At 41.3% G+C, this 20,154-nt stretch overlaps 1 protein-coding gene across 1 annotated transcript; it reads right to left on the bottom strand.

The window, feature by feature from the left end:
* Positions 1 to 789: 789 nt before the first annotated feature.
* kpna6 (karyopherin alpha 6 (importin alpha 7)) lies at positions 790 to 19,679 on the bottom strand. The gene is made up of 14 exons (XM_049602044.1): positions 19,547 to 19,679; positions 16,059 to 16,192; positions 15,826 to 15,918; positions 15,561 to 15,660; positions 15,358 to 15,452; positions 13,836 to 13,967; positions 13,611 to 13,699; positions 13,391 to 13,490; positions 11,682 to 11,845; positions 11,512 to 11,590; positions 10,796 to 10,921; positions 9,288 to 9,415; positions 7,737 to 7,921; positions 790 to 7,179 (listed from the first exon to the last, which is right to left on the bottom strand). Exons 1-14 carry the CDS (start codon positions 19,548 to 19,550, stop codon positions 6,992 to 6,994), a joined length of 1,617 nt encoding a protein of 538 aa, XP_049458001.1. The 5' UTR covers positions 19,551 to 19,679; the 3' UTR covers positions 790 to 6,991.
* Between the last annotated feature and the right edge of the window lie 475 nt (positions 19,680 to 20,154).

The following is a 20,154-nucleotide window of genomic DNA, read 5'->3' as shown; positions in this document are numbered from 1 at the left end:
TTAAAAACGTGATTGGGTCAGCCATGTGTCCATTCAGAAAATATACCAATGGACCTGTATTATTGGCCTGTCAGACAAAAAAAAAAAAGGCACATTGGCCTACTTGTAAACTGCCCGAGCTACCAGATTGCCAGTCCACCCCTGTATCCAGATGTGTCTACAGAGGAGGCCATAGCTGCTGATTGTTGGGGCAAGGTTTCAGGAGTCAGAGTATTCTTCCATCCATCCATTTTCATCTGCTTATCCGTGGCCGGGTCCCAAGGGCTGCAGGCCAAGCAACGCACCCCAGACGCCCCCTGGAAGACCCCAAGGCATTCTCAGGCCAGATGAGATATAATCCCTCCAGTGTGTTCTGGGTCTGCCCCGGGCCTCCACTATTTGGACATGCCTGAAACACCTCCAGCGGGAAGCACCCAGGAGGATCCTGATCAGATGCCTGAACCACCTCAACTGACCCCTTTCAGCGTGAAGGGACAGCGCCTCTACTCCGAGCTCCCACTGGATGTCCGAGCTCCTCACCCTATCTCTAAGGCTGAGCCCAGACACCCCACGGAGAGGAAGCTCATTTTGGCCGCTTGTATCCACGATCTCATTCTTTCGGTCACTACCCAGAGCTCATGACCATAGGTGAGGGTTGGGATGTAGATGGACCGGTAAAATCGAAAGCTCATGCCTTTTGGAGATCAATGTATTTTCTGAACACAGTCAAAGAATTTGACCCAACCTTCTGCTTGCCACTGTAATATAATTTCATGTAGCATGCAAGTGAGGGAAGAAGAAACATCGTCATTAAAGGGTTGCAACATAACTTTATTTGTTTGGTACAGTATTTTCACTGAACAATTTAAATTCAATATATTTTCCTTTACATTTTTAATATTGTTGCTGTTTCCTGTATGTATTTTTCTGTTTTCATGTTCATGTTTGTGTGTCATGTTCAGTTGAAGTGTATAAGTTTCTCGTCACTCATTCATACCGTCGGTAAAGTCAAGTCAAGTCACAGTTTAAGATGGGTAATTTTGAGCAAATGAAAAATCATAAACAAGAATAGAGAAAATAAATACATGTAAAAGAAATGAGAGGACCAGAGCAGAGAAAACATCAGGACTGGTCAGTGATGGCATATGAAAAGTATCTTTACAAACATGTAGCATTGTAAACATTTGTAGCGTTAGACAACATTACTTGACCAAGCCAAGCATGGCTTTAGATTCTGATATAGACATGAACAGCTTCTAGGACGGAAGACAAGTCAGATTTGAGATATTTAGTGATGTCTGTTCATTCCCCTATAGATAACAAGGTTCCTGATCATGCAGCCTGACTAGGACAAACTTTTACTCTAAACACAGTTATCCAAAAATATAGCCCAGAATATCCTGATCAGGAAAAAGATCAAGAAAAGCAGAAAAGGCTTGTATCCTCACCTCCTATTTTATTTTCTTTTTTTTCCTGTGACGTGTTCTAATGAGGCTTTTTATCCACTTCTCAGAAGTGATTAGAATTGCATCTGAATCCCTGTCAATGTATCAGAACATACATATAGTTTAACTTATAATACTTTAATGTAAATCACTGCACAATTTCTGAATCCCAGATTTTATCTTAGAAAAATGTCAAGTAGTCGCCTCTGTTAGCTCCACCCAGTGGAAGGAGTGTCACCTTTGAGAGCACTTTGAAGGTGGATCTTTGCCTCTGGGGTGCCTGATTTTGGACAATATTTATTGCAGTCTTCAGAATCATTTTGCAGATTTCTTTTTTTTCTAACTCCCTAAACAGTACTTGAACTTGAGAGAAAAGAAATAATAAAACTGAGAAGAGAGGGACTGAGCTATTGCAGCTTCTAATGAAAAGAAGCAAGTTTTAAGTGGCCTGAAGCAACCTCTCAGTCACTGACTGGGTCAAGCCAATCACATAAATCGAATATTGAAAACAAGACATCAAGTAAATCATTTCAACCAGCCTTCAGGATGACAAAACTTTGGTAAACTATGACAGGAAGGTTAGTACCTGCAATTGTCTGCTATGATAGTCGCTTCAGTTTCCACAGTTTGCATCATGTGCCACATGTACAATACTTCTATCAGCGCACAGAGAGGGGCTGGCTGCAGGCCGGGACCTCCAGAAAATGCTAATATTATATTCTACTGTCCACTGCATGAAATACTTTGATTCCAAAACATCTGCAGCGTAGCTATGCACAGTGAAAACCATTAAAAGACTGTAATAGTGGGGATCAACACACCAATTGACAAGTGGCTGGAAAGACCAGTTTAATGCAGTTACTCAAGTAATCCCCCCCCCCCCCCGACAATTACTCTGCCTTGATTCAATTTCCATGGAGTTAGATTTGTCTCAATATTATTTGTGTGAACACGTCGATAATTCATGTGTTAATGAGTAATCTGTAAAAAAGAAACACCTTCCACATATACAAAAAAAGATTTAACTTAAAAAATATTTTTGCAAATTCAACAAATTTAAAAAATCTGTGAATTTTTTTTATTATAAAAAAAATTATATTAAATATTATATTGTTTTTTTCCATTTGATTAATTTACAAATAAATTGCATTTGTGAATATTTTCCTAAGCTTTCTGACTGCACACAGATCCATTTCATATCTGCAAAGCAGTTTTTATTTGTATAAATTTTATATTTACAGATTTACACATAGATTCTAGATTTTCTCACACAAATAATATCCACACAAATCTATCTCCATATTTGAGTATTTGCAAAATAGTTTTTGGGTTTACAAATCTTTTTTTTTTTATGTATTTGTAGTTGCTTCATATTTACAGACTACACATTAACACACAGGTTATCGATCAGTTTGCACAAATAAAATTGAGACAAACTGATCTCCATAAATTCCTTATTTTAGGTGCCCACAGTAAAGTATGCCACTTTTCCAAAGAAACAATGGCAAATAATGTAACTTTAAAGATAAGGAAAATAGAGCAGCAATGTTCTGCACAAAACGTGTGCACATTCAAGTAAATAAAAGATATAAAGAAAAAAATAATCTATAAGTCAAAGACAGATACATAAGAACCTCCAGTCTTTGTTGGTCGGATTGGCACTTTTGTGAATAGGAGTGCATTTCTTTCTTTCTTTTTTTTTTATTTTTCAGAAATATAAATATTTTCCTGGTTGATGCACTGATTTTTTTCCAACATTGCAATTCTGGCATTATTCGCAGGCCAAGCACAGAATTGGCCATGAAATCAAAGACTTCAGTTATAAACGCTGCTCTACACATCTGTCATGTAGAGGCAAGTTCTTGATGCTCAATTAACTCGTGATTTGAACTCTCATGTCGACCGGGAGCGCACGTGTTCTGTGGATAACATCTCAGACTCACCAGAGCCTCGCTGACGTATGAATTAATGCTTAAACCGCTGCATGTAACAGCAGCATGTCACACTATAACGTTCTACACTGTCCAAGGAGTTCAAGGCTGTAATTAAAGAGTGTGACACTAAATCAAACCAAATGGAGAATCCAAAGCCTGTCAATCCAAAAAGACGTCCTGTCATTTAAGAAGAAATTGTTTTTTTGCAAATAAAAAAACCCTATTTGATCACCCGTCATGTTTGTTGTCAATAACATAATTCTGTTCACATTTCCACGAGCACTGGTTCAGTCGTCCACAGAACACGGGCTCCCAGACTCGGATAGGGACAGAGTCATAGAGTCAATCAACCTCTTCCTCACACAGTGCCTGTCAGTCAAACATCACACAACCACAGTTCTGCTCCATCCACAAAGCCTAAACCCTGATCCGAGGTCAGCGTCTGTCACAGTCAGAGCCGATCCACGGTCTGGGTTTACGGGGGCTGTATTAAACCATCTTAAGTCACGTGGCTAGAAACAACAAAAAAGTTTCCATGAGATCTACAGCGTGTGCGCAACAAATCCCTTCTGATTTCCAGGAGTCTCTTTTTTCATTGTCTCAATTAAAACAGAAAATCTCAATTAAAACAAAACCGAGGGCGACATTTTTATAAATAAAGTAAATATAATAAGTGCTCCGAAACAAAATAAAACAGCCAAAAATTGCCATTTTCACACTTAAGAGAAAAACTAAACTGAAAAGGTACACTCTGCAGGAAGTGTTGGTTACTGTTTCTGAACAGTATCACCAGCCAAAGTGAAAGTGGGGACGTTTACATGCATGCTAATATTCCACTATTATTCTAAGTTTGATGCGGCCATGTAAATAGCAAATTAAGTTTACGATTTTTCCGAAAGTAGCATGTTCAGATTAAGACAGGTGGGATATGCCGGTATTATTCAGGTTTTAACAGCTTCATCTGGACATGTGTACATCTTAGTTCGGAGTTTAAATGCAGTTTGTGACAAAGCCTCTGGCCTGCTGGCGTAGAGATGCGTGCCCAAAAGAGACACCAACAGTTCTAGTTGTGAGGAGAAAAACGCAGACTTTTAAACACTATGAAAGACGTGGATATCAACAGGTTTTTGGATATACGCATATCGCAACACCGAGCTTTTCAAGAAGGTGGCGAAAGGAATAAAAGCGGGGGGCTGTGCTCACACGGTCCAACAGGTCCACTACCATTTAAAAAATCCTTTTCTGATGCAAAAAAGCAACAAGACCAGTGGTTCCACTGTTCTCTCTTGTGACGTGATAGGGGGACATCAATCGGAGTATGAAGGGCTGCATGTGAACGAGAATATTAGTGGAATATCCATTTTTATTTGCTGTGTAAGCCGCTTAGTAGGAATACTGTCTTTTTTGGAAAAAAGCAAAAACCGGACTATTTTGTGCACGTAAACGTTCTCAGTTAAAGTCATCCCCAGATTCACTTTCATTTTGCACTGAGGTTTTTCTTTATTTGTGTCTAGTTGTGTGTGTGTGTGTGTGTGTTACCTCACCTGCAGGCTGTGCACAGGTACGTCCTGACCACAGCAAAATAAGAAAGCACATGCAGAGGGCGAAGTCTCTGCAGATAAATGCAGCACTTCACGCTGGCAGCGGGTCATGAGTGTATGTCTATACCTTTTTTTTTCTTGGCACATTTCCTGCATTATGTACCTTTAAAAAGAAAAGAAAAGAAAAAACTACTTTTTCCACTCCAAAGGCTACGGAAACTATTTTTACTTGCTACTAGCCACTCATCTGTGAGAGGTGTGTGTACAGGTGTGTCTGCTGGTGTTGTATGCAAGTGTGCATGAAGTGTGCGCAAATATATAGATATATATTTATATATATATATAATGCAAATACATCAAAATTCAAATACATATTCATACTTGAATTTTTGGTTGCAGTTAGGCTCGTCACTTGTCTGAGAGAGACGTATCCCCAGCCAAACTCTGGTTGGTTGTTTCCTTGCCAAGCAGAGGATAGGCTATTTACATCAATACCTATACATATCACAATGGACCCATGCAAAATCATTAACAGTTGTCATTCCCATTCCTCAAAAAGATGGTGATAAAGAATGCCATAGGTTATATATCAGCTCTACCACTATACACAACACCACCACCGTCACTACACTATCACTGTTAACACCACCAAACCATTTCAGTTGTGGCCCAGTTCCTGCTTTTTAACTGTAACAAGAAACGCCGAGTGGTGTATAGCAATGTCTCACGGGATTTTTCACGCTGTTCCCTATCTCTCTGTGCCAACTGTCTGCGTGTTTGGCCAGGGATACTCAGTGACTGTACGCAGGGTAATATAACACCATGCAAAAAAACCTACCACATACAACGGGGGAGGGGAGGGGGGGGGGCGCAGGGCCTCGCTAACCAGCAGCAACCAGACAATCAAACCACAGGTGGTGTTTCATCCTAATTTAAACATCTGTAATCTCTTGAGTTCATTTAAATATAAAAATATGTTTGGTTTGCTGCTGCTGTCGGCACTTTCCCCCTAAATCCCCAGCTCACCTTCTTTAATAGTTAGATCACTTCATAATTCAAATGTATTGTTATTAATAACACAGCACACGACGAACATTGGATCTCTAACTATACCACCCTCGAAAACTGGATTATTTTTTTCTAGATCTTTAAACATATCCTCTAAAAAAACCCAAACCCTTTTCCACTACACATCCAGAGCCCTTCCTATGTTCAGATAAATGTTTACACGTCTTCCCACCTCAACCCTCCCCCCAAAATTTGTCCCACTAAAAAAAAAAAAACAAAAAAAAACAGTTGACAGAAGGGAGGAAAAACTAAAATCAAACTTCTTAGCTTGGGCATCAAACTGAGGGCAGGGGAACGCCCTCGATTTTGGGTGGACATGTATTTCGAGGGATCAGCCCAAAGCCTAACGATCAGGGAGCAAATCAAGTGTGTAGAGAAAGAAATAAACACAAGCACTAAAAAAGGTGCAGATAAATAAGAGTTGGGGGGAAATAATTAATTATAAAACAAAAGGGATCATGTTACTAGGTTTATTCAGACTGACATCGAGAGTCAGGCGTATTTCCCCCTCATGCACCCCAGTTTGTGGACTTTGCATTGGGATGCATGGGTACTCTGAAAGCAGGAATGTCCCATTGAAAAAGAATGAGCGTGTATATAAAGATATTAACCAACAAACCATCGTTTCTGCCAATGAGAGCCATCACATGGCAGGAGGATGTCTGTGTGTGCGTTTGAAGCAAGAGCAGACTCACACTTTGGGCTATGAGGCGATCGCTTCCTCTTCTGAGTGAGTGTAATGGAGTTTGTGTGGCGTGCTCCTCTTGGCCAGGTAACACATGAGTCTGCCCTGCACGAAGCCAGTCCACTGGTTGAGGAGGATGAAGACGGGGGCATTTTGTTTTAGCTTTCCTCCAAAGGGTGGGTGTGCCTGTGTGTGTTTGTGGGGATGGTAGAGGGGGTAGTGGTAGTTCAGGGAAGAGGGCATGGAGGTTTGACTCAGGCGTCTTGGGGTCCTCCATGAGATGAGCAGGTATGGAGGGGGTAAATGGTGTATTTTAGAGGAGAGGAGAGGAGTGCAGGCTTATAGCTGGAAGCCCTCCATAGGGGCCTCCTGCTGGGGGAAAAGGAACTGCTGGTTGGCCTGGTCCACCTGAGGGGCTAGACTGCTGTCCTCGTCTTCCACCCCAAAGTAGTGCTCGATTAGATCAAAGGCCTTCTGGTAGATCTCCTGGTTGTCATGGCTCTGGAGGAACTCGATCTTGTCCAGACCTGGAAAAACGAGTCATGTTAGATCAGTGTATTTTTTGATAAACTATCGGCCAGAAAATGGAACCTTTATTCTAAAATTAAAACTTGCAGCCAGCTACTTCTGTCTGGGTAACAAACACTAGTGCATTGCTCAGTGGCATGTTAAGCCAAAAAAGTTCTGCTTCCCAGATCTTCTGCATCGTTGGGCCCATAGAGCGAGCACACTAGACACTTTGCAGCGCCTTTTCTACGGGCTTGATCTCAACTCACACTTGTCAACAACAGCTACCACCAGTGCCCCAAGCTGCATATCTGCTGTAGATCCACTGCCACTGCTTTATGACTGCACTGTGCTAAATCTACAGATGAATGATTTGTCTACAACGATGCACAGTATCAGCTTTTGGTTCTGACAGTCGACCATTCTGCGGAGTCCCGACCCAGCCCTCCTGGTGTCAGTGTCCAATACGATACAATTCTGTACATGACATTTCACATCTGTCACTGGTGGTGTGTGTGTGTGTGTGTGTGTGTGTGTGTGTGTGTGTGTGTGTGTGTGTGGACACCATGCACAGTACCATAGGCTTCTTCAATGAGGCTGCAGTAAGGGTTGACTCCAGTGCCGTTGTTCTCCTGCTTGGCCTCCTGCTCGCCCAGCCTCAGGATGTTCTCCAGCCCGTTGAGAGCCACCTGAACGATCTTTGAGTCCATCACGGTCAGCAGATCGCACAGCGGCTTGATGCAGCCCAGGTTCACCAGATATCTACACACAGACATTTTCAGAGGTGCTTCTTAATGTTTCATTCCAAAGTCAGGAGTCGACGAACAATATGTTTTTAAGTTTTCTTTTACTCGTGGTCATCTCTACATCCATGGGTATTCTACTCTATTAACATTTTATATGTGCTTGCTTTGCACTATTATTATATTTTTGGACAATGCTAACGCTTAGCATGATCAGTTCAAAGATCAGTTGGAAGGGTTCATATTTTATTTTACTATACAGATTTAATTAGGTACAAGTTTGTTTGCTTTCATTTATCCAAACTGGGAGTCACTGCAGCACATATTAGTATTTGGTGAAAACATCTGTCATACATCATAAAGGTCATGATGGTATTTAAGTTTACACAACAGTTCTGTATACTTTGAACAGTGTGTGGTAGTGGACTATACTGAGGTCATGTTTATATTTACTTTATTAATGTGTTAGAATACAGGCACAAGTTATTTACGCCAGGTATGGTGCCGTACGGCAGTTTAGTGCACTGTCGCGCACGCGATTGTGGGCAACGTCGTTCGTAAAAGCCTATGTGAAGTTTGTGTTGATTTGGACCGTAATAAGTTTTTGACTGTTGAAGTTAAATAACGGAAATACGATGAGAATATACAGAAATATTGAAATCAACTCAGTAGTGAATCGTACATGATGTTGTTTTGTTTTTGTTTATTGTATACTGAATCAGCCTAGTTAAACCTTTTCCCTACCTTACGTGACTGTGGATCCAAAGAAAAGGAACAGAAACACGACGCCTCACAAACTCAGTGGCCTAGGAACTGTGGTATGTTGAAACAGCCACTACGCAAATATTTACATTTATTTTAAGATAATTTTTCATTGTTAGTTTCTAATATCCTCCGAATTTTCAGCACCATGACACCTCCATGTGCATTAAATTGCCTTAGTTCTCATTTTTGATTGCCCAATTTTTCCATCGAGATAAATTTCCACTAAATTTTAACTTAATTTCCTGATTTGTTCACAATTAAAGCATCAATCAGACTTTTACCCATCATTTACAACCTGCTGAAACTAAGTCTGTCACTGTCAGGGAAATATCTCTGCCCTGTATTTTTACAATAACTTTTCATAAATTAGGAAACATGTTGAGATTTTTCCTTCTAAGTGGTCTTCATGAACTCTTCAAACTACAACAAAATATGCCGTTCATGCTTCCACAGTCATCACTAAATGCCTGCCCATCAATTACCTTCCTTCTTCCAACTGATCTGGTACTGCAATGATGAATTATCTCACACAAATAAATAAATCAGAGGCATCTTGACCAAATCAATCTTGTTATGAGCTGAGGAGACACTGCGCTGTAGTTAATCACTCTGAGTCTGACCTGATCTGTTCCGGTGTTCCTCCAGAGGTGGCGTTAGTGATGGCCCAGGCCGCCTCTTTCCTGGTCCTGAACTCTGCTTTCTGTAGAATGTCGATCAGCACCGGGAAGATGTTGGCGTCGATTACAGTCTGTGAGGCAGGACCACATGTAAAATCAGAAAGCAGCTTCAATATGGTTATGACATCTTTGCAGCCTTTACAAAACCAAGGCCTGGGTTATACCAGCTGGTAATCCTAACTGCTAAGCTGGTCTTTGTTAAGACCAGTCTCTGGAAGGGACTTTACGCTGGTTGCACGAACCACACTTGGGCCTCGTCTTAACAACGCCCGCTCTTAGCCCTGCTTTTTAGCTTGCACCAAGTTGATGTGACATAATGGAAATAAATCTGCAACTGCCTTCAGTAACTGTCATCTCACTTGCCGATAGGCCGATGGCAGGCAACAATGTGAATGTTGGCCGATATCGATATTCAGCCGATAAAACGGTGCCTCCCTAATGGGTGTTCAAATTCTGTGGCTGTGAATCAGGCTGCTGTTATATAGAAACAGCCGACTCTTCACCTGCTCCTGACCAGGCTTAAGATTTATGCACAGTCTTAGCAAGAAGAAGGCTTAAGCTTAGACGGTGCAACGGGCAGATTAGATCAGATTTAGAATGCCAAGTTGCGACTGACTTATCTTAAGACCAGGTGTAAACCCTGTTGTTGCAACTGGCCTCTGGTGATCAGAGATGTAGTGAGGATGGGTAAAGCCCATCTCAGCTACTGTATCATGAGCCTGTAAGGACTGTGATGAATGAACCTCTCAGTCTCTCTGTGTTTATTTCAAAGACTGATCTCAAATCAAAGTCAGTGTGGTTCTCATTATAGAGAGATGCCTAATGTGGAATTACATGGCTTCATAGAGTCACATATTTAAAGTCTAGTCACATACATAAGTAAGACTTTGACTTATACTTAAGATATTACTGATGTTAAAAGTGTCAGAAAACACTAACAACTTAAATACAACTGCTGACAGTGCGAGCTCTCTATTTAAAAGTCAATCAATCATCTTGGAAGTTAAAGCAGGTTGTTCTTGTGTTGGGCACAGACTCAGATTACACGACTAAAGATAAGATGAAACCACTGATACAGCAAGAAAAATGTGCTCTCTACAAGAGGCAGAAGCTGTATGAGTCAGAGTTACGGAAAGGGCACAGAATCATTATGAAGCACGACTGGAGCATAAAGTGAACAACAAATTAAGAGTACTAAATAAGACTTGCTGTGATTATATGGCGTCAGAAATAAAGCAAAGTGCTGACATTTCAACACAAAGAGTTTAATCTGCTGTAAAGTGGTTATCACGGATACAATTACTAACATTTGTGTTCTTCTTGAAGAGCAAATTATTACAATGCTCTTCATTTTGACATTTATTTCATCATTACAAAACAATACAGCGCCTGGGTAAAGATTTCTGCGGCCATGAATGCAGAGGGAAAAGGTCAAGTGTTAGATATGTCACCTGTATTTGTGCTCGGTTTCCTGCTGTGATGTTTGAGATGGTCCAACAAGCCTCTTTGCGGATCGACTCTTTAGCACTGCTGAGAAGGTGCAGCAGACAGGGCAGGGCTGAACAGTTCAACACCACCTACACACAGACAAGGAGTGGGGAAAAAAACCTTACACGTCATTTATAAAAATCTCACCATCAAGTATAATCAGGCATATCACTTTGTTGGTTGCTGCCATTTTGACCAGGTCTCCCTTAAAAAGAGATTGTTGATCTCAGCAGGATTTACCTGGTTAAAAATGGGTTAAATAAAATAAAATAATTAAAATCCTAAATGACGTTTTGACAATGAATCATGTGCGCGACCCACTGCTGGAAATTTGAAAACTAGAAATAAAACAGCAGCCAAAAATGTAAGGAAATTTGGAAAACAATGACGTCCAGGAGCTCCCTATCTGGCCGGTTTATAACAAGGGAGGTAAATGATGGTTTTGAGCAGCTGACGCATATGTTACATGTCACACTAGAGACCAACAGTGCTGCGTTACATGTCATGACCGTCACGCTTCTTGATTCTGTGATGCCGTTTAAAAATCACACACTGGAGTGAAGTAATGTCGCCATAGTTTTGTTCTGTGTAAAAATGCGAAGGAGGCATAAAGAAGGGACTTGTAGAGGCCCTATAGCGCCATCTGTGTATGACAAACTTCAGTTTAATATACTCTCACCTGTGTTTGGATGTCATCTCCAGTGACAATGTTTCCTACAGCTCTCAGTGCAGGGGAGGCCACCTTATAATCTGTGTGCCTGCAGCAAGATAGGTTTCATAGAGAGAATGTTAAGTATTTACAGGCCATGCTTGCTATGACAAAGACAATAGAGAGAATGCTGGACGTACATGAGTAGCTCCACAAGGCGCCTGCAAACGCCAGAGTCAATGACAGCCTGGATCTTGTCATTGGGGCCGTCTGAGAGGTAGGACAGCGCCCAGCAGGCGTCTGCCAGCAAGTCTGGGTCACTGCTAAATAAAAGCCTGGAGAGTACTGGCAGACAGGGTGACACCTAGATAGCACAGACACAACGCACATTTGTGACAAGACGCAACATAAGTTCAACAAACACACAAACATCAGGTCAAACTTAAGCAGCTGAAGGAAAAATTCATTTTTTTTCTAGGTCACTGAAATATAAACAGGGAGCAACAGGTTTCTCAACAACATGTCAGTCTTGTCACACATGCCACCATTATTATTCAGTGTGCCAACTGATGAATAAAAACAAATTTCAAGCACTTGTGGAACCTGAAGACTAATATTCTGACAGTTCAGGGAACTGTTCAGGGAACGGTTCAGGGATTTAACAGTGATGGTTCTAAGATTTTGGTTTAGGAGCATTCAAAGGCACATAATGAGAAACAATAAACTGTGAAGACAATAAAGCCTCCACAAAAATAGCATTTTAAGTCCTGTGTGTGATTTATCCTGGCTTCATATGAGCAGAGGAAATATCCACTTGTCGCTTAGCTAATTTATACAATATAAAATGCCATAGGCTTGTGCTAATAACGTTAGCATGTTGTGTTTGTGGGGAAAACATGTTTAGTATAAGACAGTTGTTTTGTCAGTGAACCTTGTGAGCTGTAATGGAGCCAAATTTTGTAACGTTACCTTTGTTAAATGTTGCTGTTGTCCCTGGCTTCATATGAAAAGGAAAGAGAGGAAAAGATCCCTAGCTGCTAGGCTAATTTATACAATGTAAAATACCATAGGCTTGTGCGAATAACGTTAGCATGTTGTATTTGTGGGGAAAATGTGGGAAAAAAAAACGTGAAGGAAAAAAAAGGCTGAATATTCAAATTATTTTTTTCCACAATCGAATCCCGTGCCATCGAATGAAGCTTCGAATTTTTTTGGGTCAGCCCTAGTTTTAGGTGTGTTTTTATTCAACTGAACTTCACAGCACTTCACAGAAACCCTGCTGCCGACTAGTGTTTTAGAGGTGTAACTGTTGTGCGGCTGTATTTTTTCAAACAGAATAAAATCCCTGTCTTTGCATTTTATTTTGATCATAGTCCGTTTTTAAAAAACTGCTTGTGACATATCAAATGTGGCTCTGACTTGCAACTGAAAATACCGAGATATATATCGCGTGTCGCCAGTCAGCCTGTAAATACAGAGATATTAATTTTTGTCCATATCGCTCTGCCCCAATTACCATAGTTTTTTGGGCTGGTGAGAGAAGCAAATCCAGCAGCCACATCCATATTTTACAGGCATTTGACTGGTGGCTGGTACTTACAAACAACCTTGATGGCTACTATAAAATGAACTTATGATATCAGGAGTAAATATTTGCTGTGACTTAGCAGACTATAGGTTATTGAATTACCTTTTTAGACAGTCACCAAATTAATCCTAAAGGTTCCAATACTTCTCCTGCACTGTGACACTGGAGCTCCAGTGTAAGTACTGCCACAACTACTCCAGCAAGCTGAGAGTCAATAACCATGTTTCGCAAATACACAAACCCACATACAAATATATCATCTACATATCTTCTACAGTTTAGCAAAACTGTCAAACTTTGACTTCATGAGGCCAAACGTACCTTTTCAAAAGCAGGTGGAGGGTTTTTTCCTCTACAGAGATTAGACAGAGCCCACACTGCATTCCTCGTCATGGTCAATCTAGTGGATTTGGTCAGAAGCCTGAAATAACAAAGAAAAGCAAAACTCAGTACACAAGATCATATCAGAAACGTGGTGTTATAGGAAAGCTAGAGGCCTGAATAAGAGTTCCCTCTACAGAGGCAAAGAGGATGAGCTTACATTAATAATGGTGGAAGGATGTTGCAGTTCAGCACATAGTCCCTGCACACCGCACTATCCCCTGCAATGTTACCCAAGGCCCACACAGCCTGCAGAAAAACACACACAAACCCAAACCTTTGTTACAAACGGATACTGGATACAGGCGTATGGACCAAGGCAAGATTAACAAACAGAAAACGGTCAAGATGGACACAACACATCATGCCAGTCACACTGTGTTACCTGTTCCTGGACGTCCTCAAAGTCTGAGTTAAGTAGTTCGATGAAGATTGGCACTGCTCCAGCCTCAATCACCGTCTTAGTCTGCATGGATGTGCCTGATGCTATGTTGGTCAGTGCCCACGCTGCTTCAAACTGCAGGGGCACAAAATGGCACAGAAAAAAAATAAAATAAAATAAAAAAATGACTACAAAGCCCTGCCCTGAACATGTTTTAATTAAATCAGACGAAATTTTATGATCCTTATCGGTTCATCTCAACAAATGATCATTCCCATTTCAATACACTTTATATTCGTTCAGGTATAGGAGATATTGTTTTGTAATTGTCTGTGTTATTGCTTTCTAGCACATAACAAATATCCTTCGTTCTTTCAACATCAGGTTATGTTTTTAACATGCTAACTGGCTAGCTAGCGTCTTGAATCCAGCCAGACGGTCTTCCTTTTCCCCTTTTTGATTGATGAGTACAGACCATCACCACCTGGTGATATGGATCGTTATTTCCTTGTACATGCTAGTTGGCTGTAGTCTTTGCGGTGTGTTCAAGTACGACATTTTGGCTGAGACACAGGCAACATCAGGCGACACACCGGTCAGACTTTGTCACCAGTAGTTTCTTAAATTCAGTTTGGTGTGTCTGGGCCTTATCAGAGTCCACGAATAAGAGTGTAGCGACTCAAGTCCACTTGTGATGCACTCCTAAGCTGTTTGGCCAACTGCCAATGATCACTTAATAATGACAAGAAGCAGAGCGTGAAGCAACATCACAACCAGCAGGAAAACTAACGTATGGTGTTTTTATTTCTCATCTTGCCTCTTTTTTTTTTTTTTTAATTTTATTTTTATTTAGAAAGGGCAGGTATTAAACAAGACAAAAACATACACATTGATTGTTTCCCTTTCCTTTTAAGGGAAAGAATAGACCAGAGTGTAATGTTGAACAGTTAGTCAGGGCACGTAAAGATGGGAACGTGACCTTAATCCATTTCTCCTTTATTGCCTCTTTTTTTTTTTTTTTTAAAAATCATTTCATCTTGTAACCCCCAAAAAGCATAAACTTGCTAGTAAACACAACACGCAGTGTGCATCTTCCTCCCTCCAATCACTACTGAAAGTTGATCTCCTTAATGCTGCTGGTATTGCCACACATTTTAATATATAGGCTACCCTTTAAACATTAGATGAAACCGGTTAAAGCTTGTACAAGCTGACTAGACTGGCAAAACCAGAAATTACCCCAAGCCTAATTAGAGAGAAGTGATGACTCAATAATGAAGAGTTTACAAGCTACTGCCTTACTTTGACTTGCTTATCTTCAGGCAAGAGTGCATTGTTGCTTATACTATTTGTGTTTCTACCTGGATGGAGTACACATTCGATATTGTTTGAAAATGTAACCAGGCTGCATGATTTCTCCATGAGAAACTAATTTTATGGGCATTTGTCAGTTGACAGAGACAAAAAGTTGACCCTATGTACATTTTGCACGCACAGAATGTGTTCTGAGTGTGTACAAACTAACCTGTAGTGTGCAGTTGACACTCTTCTTCAAGAATTCCACAAACCTCTCCACTACTCCAGGTGTGTTAATTACTTCATCAATCGGTGGGTTGGGCTCTGAAATGAACAGAAGTAAAACGGGACGTCAGTATTTTTGTCTGGTCTGTGGCGGCCTCATGACTGGTACCACCATTGTGTAGAGTTAATGTAAGTACACATATATACCTTTGGAAAGTAGTTTTCTGAACTTTTGTGTTGTGGCAAGCTGAAGCTCCGGATCCTCCGAGAAAAGCATCTCAACCATGTCTCTGGTAATGACTCCTTCCTGCAACAACACATGCACCAACACTCTCAACACTTGATCCACTCAGCAAAGACTCCACTACTCTCAACCCACAGGCTGGAAAAGAGGCTAGATAACAATAATAATAATAATAACAACAATAGCCCTGATTGAGCCTCTCTTTGTCTATTAGGAAACCACACTCACTGTTACTGGAGAGCTGAGGTAGGAGTCTACCAGTGGACTCTCGAACATGGCCTCCTCTTCATTGAGAACGTCCACGTTCCTTCTCTTGAAAAGCTGCGATTAAAAATATTGTCAGAGCACAGAGACACAGTTAAACCAGATTATGCCCAATATATACAGACTGAATACTGACATAATCTTAAACAGGGGGATAAAGAATCTGATGAGTCAGATGGACAGAGTCAGTGTGATACCTGTTGTTCTCGTTTCTGTTTCCTGAGTTGGATGCCCTCCTCCTCTCTCCTGCGCCTCATCTCCTCCGGGTTCAGTGCTTTGTTCTTGTAGCGGTTCATCCTGTAGTTATCTTTGGCCGGACTGGCTGACGGCTCTGACGGGACACAGACACAAGAAAACACAATTAAGACACAAACAGGAAACAAAGTTGTGCACTGTTTCTTTTATCCAAGTTGGACTTAACGAGTAAACCCTGTGTAGAAAAGAGTAAGTAAACACATGACTAGGAATGTCACAAGGACTGAAGTCAATGCCAAAAATGTGAAAATGTGACAGTACTCATTTTCTCCAGCACCTTAAGTACGAGCCAGGGATGCAATTCCTATGCTATTAAATGCCAAAAGAAGAAGAACGCCTGCCGGGTGCATCTGCAGCTCTGCCACATTGAAAAGAAAGCGTTTTTCCCCTGAGGTCAGCTTATTTTTTAAAATTCTTTGCAAACGGAGAACTGCATATTGACACTATGTTACAAACACCAGCCTGACGAGGCTGTGAGCGTCTCGTTTGTACCGAGTGCTGCATGTTTGACATTTTTTTCCTGATCCAGAGTTGATAAATGTTCATCTTTGGGTGAAATGTTGCACTCAATACTGTCACTTCTTATGTGGCCTGCCCCTTGAAAGTCGGAAATTCAAATTGTCAGACTCGACCGAGATTGATTCTGCTGTGACAGCTGAGTTGGGTAAAACCATACTTCTTACCCAGCAATCCAACTGCGGTGAAGAAAGGGCGAGACAAATAGCCGACCACAAAGACCAACCGTCACACATGTAGAGTGCAGAACAATAACGGAGGATACATCTGTTACCACACTGTAGGCTATATATTAATATATGTTTCCTTGCCCACAAAATGTCACCACATAGACTAGTACTCTGCATTTGAGGCGGGTGATCAGGGACCAACAATTATATTTTAATTTATTTAAATTGAAACGCTTATAATAAAGAAGTGTATGCTTTAGGTACATGGGATATATTACTTTATTGAGTACTGACTACTAAATTTCTGGTATGGTGACATGCCTGTACGTGACAGACAAAGTGTGTTTCCCCCGACATCTCTAATAATAGGCCGTGATGATGACACCACATGTACACAGCTCTACATATAAAAAGACCCTGAATAAACAGGCTCATAGAAACTGGACAACATGGCCTAAAAATACACACACACACACACACACACACACACACACACAGAAAGAGCTAAGCTATTCATCAACCAGTCAGCTGGCGGGCAGAACAAACGTATTTATTCAGTAGAGTTAAATCGCAGAGTTAGCATATATCGGTGCCCACACAGGTCACACTGTCCATTCTCAGTATTTGTGCAGTCATGCCACCAGAACAGGGCACTGGGCAGATCCCTGAGTCACCCGGGGCTACAGGGGACAGAAAAGAGAAGTGGGGACAACAGTGAAACCTGCCACCAGCACAGGGTGGTGCCAGCCTTCTGTGCCAGAAGCCCCCCCCCATCACACCAGCGGGGGTTTACGAGGTTAAATATCGCAACAAGTGGCACAAATTGAGGTCATGTTATGGTTTGAGGGCATTAGCACAACCAGCCTCATAAAAAGCTTACGCATGTGTGTAATGTGTCCAGATGGTAAAGGCACAGGCGTGGACGGCACACGAGCACAGGTTGGGGCTGAATGCTTTAGTTTCTGTATTGTGTGAGTTAGATCAGCTGCTGTATGTGAACTGTACAGACTGTTGGGACTGCATGGCACAGAAATAGCCTTGCAGAGGACATGTCTGCGTTGGCATTTGAGAGGACACCCTACCTACCGCAAGGAGTCTCTAGAAGAAGGAAGATGTTAAAGTGTCTGTGGACTCAAATCAGGAAAGCATCATGTTCTTAATGACACCTTGTGTATTTCACCACACGATATTATCTGCTGAGGTACTGAGTGAGCCGAGGCTGAGATTTCTGCCACTACCTCTAAAACACAAGCCGTGGGATGGGAGGCCTCTGTTGTAGAGCAGTGGTAGAAATCTCAACAGTAAATTTACCTAAACTATTTGCATGGGTATATCGCATCACTTCTTGTGCGTGGGACTTTGGTGAACCAACCCTGACCCTTTGATTTAGCCTCACTGATTGAAGCACAACCGCCTGTTCCGGTGACAAATAAAGCACCATCAATCATCATCCAATATTAAAAACTAATAGAGCCTAACGGAGGGAGCAACAGGACTCTTGCTACAGTAATAAAACATAATGACCAGATGTGTGTGGTCCAGCTTCATTTCTGTATGTAATATTTCCATTTGACGTGTACAGTGAAGCGGGATGGTTTTGACCAGTTTGTGAACAGAAGATTGTCCCTGTCTCTCTGTACAGACACACATACACATAAACAAGCTACTAATAATGACCCTGTAAACAACAGATGTCGAGAGAGGGGAAAAAGCATAATCCTGTGCGGGAATAGTCTGGAAAAAATGAGGACCCCTGATGTCACATGTACACGCTGCTGTACTGTCGCATGTCAAAGCTGGTACTCACCCATGTTAGCAAGCTGTCAAAAATAATTTTCTCTTCACATTATATATACCTGTTCACTGATTTTCACGCACTATCAAACTATATAGAACAAAGTATAACTGCGAATTTAAAAAATAAAATTAACACTTTAGTATTACTCTACAAAGAACAAGGCTAATTAACAGAGCTAACATGGCTAAGCTAACGTAAGCGCTAGCCGCTGCGCACACAAATATGTGTCTAACAAGTAAAACTATTGAATTGTGTCATGATATGTCTAATGATTTATAACCTTATCAGAGTAATATGAGGTCTATTGACAAGTTACAGTCGACCTACCCGCGAAATAATGTCGAACACTAGAAGCTAACGCCACATTTACTTTGAGATATCTGAGTAGCATTAGCGTAGCAGTTGCTCTTCAACTGCTTGCTAACGTTAGCGCTAGCAACAACCATCATGTAAGAAACACGGGGGTCAGAGAGACTGACAAATGTTGCTTTATGAGAAAGGCAATTTCTTGACATAACTGGTGACATCTTTAGCTTCAAGTCAAGCTAAACGTGTATCGTCCTACCAAAGAAAAGAGGATACGGCGCGGCGCTAGCGTAGTTAGCTATTAGCTAAGTTTTCCTAAGTTGGCTAAAACGGCGCCGGTTGTTTTCTCGAATTACGTTAGTACACCTTGTTTTAACCCGAATAAAAAGTGAAACACTGTCCTGTGAATAGACAGTTTGATGACAGGTCAACATACAACTTATTAACTGGAGTAAAATAACTCATATTATGCTGCTACGTCGTTAACTGGAGTTAGCTATCTAGCTAACGACTTAGCTAACTAGTTAGCTTAACAACAGTGACAGGATGAGGATTTCATAACCGTTACTCCCGATGACACAGCCCGTTTGAGTCACCACCTCAACGCCTGTTTGTACTCTCGATATGCCGAGCAGCTTACCCATTGTGTCCTATGTCGTTTGGGTGTATCGTGTCGTGAAGATGTAAATCAATTTTAAATCCGTTCAGTCTTCTAGCTTCCCAGAATTTGCTCCTGTAAGCAATATGTCTGCCGGAGACGGAAACGTCAAAATATAACGCCGACTTCCTGCCGCCAGAGGGCGCCCCAGCCTCACTAAACACCCTCCTCACATTGAAGCCACGTTCAGCAGCTGCAGCACAGGAATACAAGAAAGACCCCACATAACATAAACATACATTTATTCATAAATTTATTCATCATACACATTGATCATACCAGTTATTAGGAGAGGGCAAGGTGACACAGGTCTTCTTCCAAAGTCACTGTTTCTAACTAGTGTCTCAATTTTTCATACTCTGTGTCATGGTTCAGATAGCTCTATATTTTAGATCTACTCAGGGACTGTACCTTTTTTATTAGAGAAGGATGTGGCTGGGGCTATCCTGACCCTTCCTAAAGCAACAAATTATTTTCCTTGAGCCTCCCCGAGTGACTTGGGGAATGACTCCACCATAATTAACCACATTTTTTAATCCATTCATTCATTTTCCGTAACCGCTTATTCCACTGGGTGAGAGGCAGGGTTC

Source organism: Epinephelus fuscoguttatus, linkage group LG17, assembly GCF_011397635.1.
Source record: "Epinephelus fuscoguttatus linkage group LG17, E.fuscoguttatus.final_Chr_v1".
Lineage (NCBI taxonomy): Eukaryota > Metazoa > Chordata > Actinopteri > Perciformes > Serranidae > Epinephelus > Epinephelus fuscoguttatus.
Note: the sequence above shows the minus strand (reverse complement) of the source record. Positions and strands in the feature narration are given on the sequence as shown.